The sequence below is a fragment of the Haliotis rubra genome, unplaced genomic scaffold (genome assembly GCF_003918875.1).
Source record: "Haliotis rubra isolate DU_JTF1 unplaced genomic scaffold, ASM391887v1 Scf28, whole genome shotgun sequence".
NCBI classification, from domain to species: Eukaryota; Metazoa; Mollusca; class Gastropoda; order Lepetellida; family Haliotidae; genus Haliotis; species Haliotis rubra.
Window position 1 is genome coordinate 2,590,785 of NW_025766891.1, and position 4,432 is coordinate 2,595,216.

Sequence of the window (4,432 nt, forward strand, 5' to 3'; positions counted from 1 at the left end):
AACTCACTCACTCACCCTCATCCAAATATCTGTCCCTAGTATGGTGATCTACCTTCAGTTGTTGGTGACCTATAGCCCGGTTTTTATATTGTATTGTCCTGTATTGTGATATAATTTTTAATGCTTACATGTTAGTTTTGGTTTACTGTCCTTTGTTGACAAATTTTACGAAATAACATTTAGAGTCACATCGGCAATATTGCAGCCATATCGTGACTATATTATCATAGTCACGATATGGCTGCAATATTGCCGATGTGACTCTAAATCTTGACACACTCACTCCTCCACACATCTATCACAAAACGTTTCAAAACCTTTACAGGACCCTTGAATACCATGATCGAATATCTCTGTAAGATTCATATGAACTCTTGGTAGAAACAGCATGCTCAACTGAACGTCAAAAGTTGTAAACACCAAAAGCTGGAGCTGTTACGATATTGTTCAACCCAATTGAGTGAGTGAGTGAGTTTAGTTTTACGCCACACTCAGCAATATTCCAGCTATATCGCGGCGGTCTGTAAATATTCGAGTCTGCACCAGACAATCCAGTGATCAACAGCATGAACATCGATCTGCGCAACTGGGAACCTATGACATGTGTCAACCAAGCCAGCGAGCATGAGCACCCGATCCTGTTAGTCGCCTCTTACGACAAGCATGGGTTACTGAAGGCTCATTCTCACCCGGATCTTCACGGTTGTGCTCAACCTAAAGGGAAAACTGACTACTGGAAAGTTGAAGACACCCGTCTTGTCTTATTCTTTATGCTTAGATCTAATTAAAATACAGTCGAATCCCAATGTCTCGAACTCGGTTTGGACGCATTCTTGCTTGTGTCGAACTCATCTCTCGGTCCCTGTCGATTTGCTGGTATTGGTACTTCGTCATTTCTATGCTGACGGATGTTTCGAACACTCGGATAAGTCGAACTTTTCCCTTGGTCCTGACGAGTTCGAGACAACGGGGTTTGCGTGTACAATGTACCGATAGGGGCGGTGGGGTAGCCTAGTGGTGAAAGCGTTCGCTCGTCACGCCGAAGACTCGGTTTGATTCCCTAAATGTGTGCAATGTGTGAAGCCCATTTCTTGTGTCCCTTGCCTTGATATTGCGGAGAATACTGCTAAACGCGGCGTAAAACTAAACTTACTCACTCGAAACCCATGACGCGGTCTCACCTGTCTCCTTAATTGCAAATTCGGGTGTGTAAATAAGTGAAAGTTAAACGTACTGGCCAAATTACTTTGTTTTTATTAGCTGTGAGCTTTGGAATCCAATGCAAACTTTAGGAAAAACCTAACAAATATTTCTTACATTTAGAACATAGAAATTTCTTAAACAAATCCATTGAATAATTATACAGAAGCGATGGAAAAATACTAAGATGTCAAAATGAAATTTTAGAGGAGACAAAACATTTCTATGAAAAGCTGTATACTTGTGAAGAATGTGTACAGGTAGACTTGGAAAATTTATTTTCCAATTTTGAGATTAAAAAACTATCTGATGGCGTTTTAGCATCCCTAGAGGGAGAGTTAACATATGATGAAATTCTTTCTGCTCTCAAAAAAGCCCAGGCCCTGACGGATTTACTGCAGAATTTATCCAATCTTTTTGGAATGACTTTGGAAAATACTTAATTAATTCTTTAAACTATGGCTATAAACTTGGATCTTTATCAATTACACAAAAACAGGGACTAATAACATGCTTACCCCAAAGAAAAATAAACCTAAACAATTTCTAAAAAATTGGAGACCTATATCTCTCTTAAACACATCCTACAAACTAGCTTCAGCAGTAGTTGCAAACCGGATTAAAAATATTTTACCACAAATTATCCATGAGGACCAAAAAGGCTTTGTCGAAGGAAGATATATAGGGGAAATAACAAGACTGATTTACGACTTGATGGATTATACAGAAACTTATCAAAAACCTGGCTTACTTCTATTAATTGACTTTGAAAAAGCCTTTGACTCTGTAGATAGAAAATTTATCCAAAATGTCCTGAAGTTTTTCAATTTTGGTAAGAGTATTCAAAACTGGATTACACTACTTTTTAAGGGTATAGAATCTAGTGTTTTAGTAAATGGATACACGAGTTCATTTTTTCCCATAACAAGAGGCTGTCGCCAGGGCGACCCAGTATCACCATATATCTTCATCCTATGTGTAGAAGTCTTAGCACTACTTATAAGAAAGGATAAAAAAATAAAAGGTGTTAGTATGGGTAATATAGAACACATTTTAGAACAATTTGCAGATGACACGACTCTTACTTTAGATGGATCAGAAAGAGGATTACGGGCTGTTTTCAACATTTTAATTTTCTTTGCAAGATTTTCAGGATTAAAAGTCAATACAGAAAAGACAAAATTAATCTGGATTGGTTCCAAAAAAAAGATCTCGAATAAAACTATGCAAAGATATGGATTTGTATTGGAACCAGACAAAATTTAAACTTTTAGGTATTGATTTTGATATAGATCTGGAAAATATGCAAAACTTAAATTATGAAAAGAAACTCAATTCGATTGAAAGGGAAATGAAAATATGGTCAATCAGAAATTTAACTCCATTGGGGAGAAATGTTATCCTAAAAGCTTGACTACTTCCCAAACTAAATCACTTATTTAATACTCTACCAAATCCACCGATTGAAATCATTCAGAGATTTCAAAAGAAATGTTTCAACTTTATATGGAATGGAAAAAAGGTAAAGTAAGGAGAAGTATAATGAAAAAACAGTTAAATGTGGAGGAATTGGGGTACCAGATATACAAAACACCATATTTGCACAGAAATTGAATTGGATAAGAAGAATATTGCAAAACCCTGGAACTTTAAATATGTAATTAGGAGAGATCTAGCAGATATTATTAGGTTGGCAGACCCTGTATACATAATAACAAATGTCTTACCAGTAGTATCAAATACTTTCTGGAGGGATGTACTGCAGGGATGGTCCAATTTTCTAGCTAAACACTATGAAAAGGTTGAATGCTCTTCTGAGATACTCTGTCAGTCCGTCTGGTGGAATGACAATATAAAAATTGGTGGAAAACCGGTATATTACTTAGAATTATTTGAAAGAGGTATCATCTTTATAAACGATTTTATGTATGACGACAGACTCTATAATTTTGATGAATTTCAAGAAAAATACGACATGACAATAGATTTCTTAAAATATCAGGGCTTGCGCTTATCAATTAATAAGTTCATTAAAAAACACAATCCGAAAAGATTGCAATGTCCTTTTCTTCCTTACAATTGTCTAAAACTTGGAAAGGAACAAGGCAGTAAATATTTCTATCAATCTTTATTTAACACAAGCCTTTCCAAATCTTCTGGACAAGGTAAATGGGAAAAAGAATTTGATAAAGAATATACGGAATCTGAACAAGAAGGAATCTATTTGATGTCGAAACGGTGTACACAGAGTGTTAATTTGAAGTGGTTTCAGTTCAAACTTGTACATAACATTCTGTTTACAAACACAAATTTACATAAGACTGGATATGTTGACTCTCCAATGTGTACATTATGTGAAGCAGAACCTGAAACAGTGATTCATCTGCTAAGTGAATGTGAACATTCAAAAAGAATATGGAGTCACTTGTCAGCTTGGTTAAATACTGTAGCCGCAGGAAGAATTTGTTTCACAAACGAAAAAATTATTCTTGGTTTTGAAGGGAAACATAACAATCCATTGAATGTGATCAGTATTATTCCCAAACAAAATATCTATAACTGCAGTAAAAAGGAAATCAAACCATGTTTTAAACATGTTAAGAAGGAGATACTTAACTATTATGAGGCAACAAAGATAAATTATTTTCAGAACTGTCAATTCTCCAACTTTTTCAGTTTCTGGTCTTCTTTTCATACTCTGTTTGCAGACATGACAAATCTTCCCTAGGGGTAAAATTATCCCAAAATCTCTTCACATGTTTGAAAATTGCAAACACTCTACACAGTTATTAGCATTTTCTGTACATCAGTCTAAAGAATAACTATAAACACATTATGACTGTATAACACTTTTCATGTGCCATGTGGTACATTATCATGCATGGTGTAGGTATATAATGTTACCTACTCAAAAAATTTATTCTTCACCTGTTAAAACTGACAAATACTCCACACAATTATTGAATTTTCTGTACATCATTACAAGTCAAAAGAATAATGTGCATAATACATTTTATGTGCTATCCGTAGTACATTATCATTCATGTTGTACATATCTAATGCTATCTTTTCACTTGCTGAAACTGTCAAATACTCTATACAAACATCGATATACTATGTACATCATTGCAAGTCAAGATAATAGGTACAACATTCTATGATTTGTAAAACACTTCTAAGTGTCATCTGCTGTACATTATCATACCTGTTGAAACTTAGTGCTTTATGTACA

General features: G+C 35.0%; 1 protein-coding gene across 1 annotated transcript; it reads left to right on the plus strand.

Moving 5' to 3' along the window:
• The first annotated feature begins 218 nt into the window (after nt 1–218).
• On the plus strand, nt 219–4,186 carry LOC124281137. The gene is made up of 2 exons (XM_046717165.1): nt 219–229; nt 2,593–4,186. Exon 2 carries the CDS (start codon nt 2,759–2,761, stop codon nt 3,926–3,928), a length of 1,170 nt encoding a protein of 389 aa, XP_046573121.1. The 5' UTR covers nt 219–229; nt 2,593–2,758; the 3' UTR covers nt 3,929–4,186.
• Nucleotides 4,187–4,432: the final 246 nt, after the last annotated feature.

Bases quoted from the DNA above. Each gene is read 5' to 3' on its own strand.
- LOC124281137 (XM_046717165.1), top strand. From the start codon at position 2,759: ATGTGGAGGAATTGGGGTACCAGATATACAAAACACCATATTTGCACA.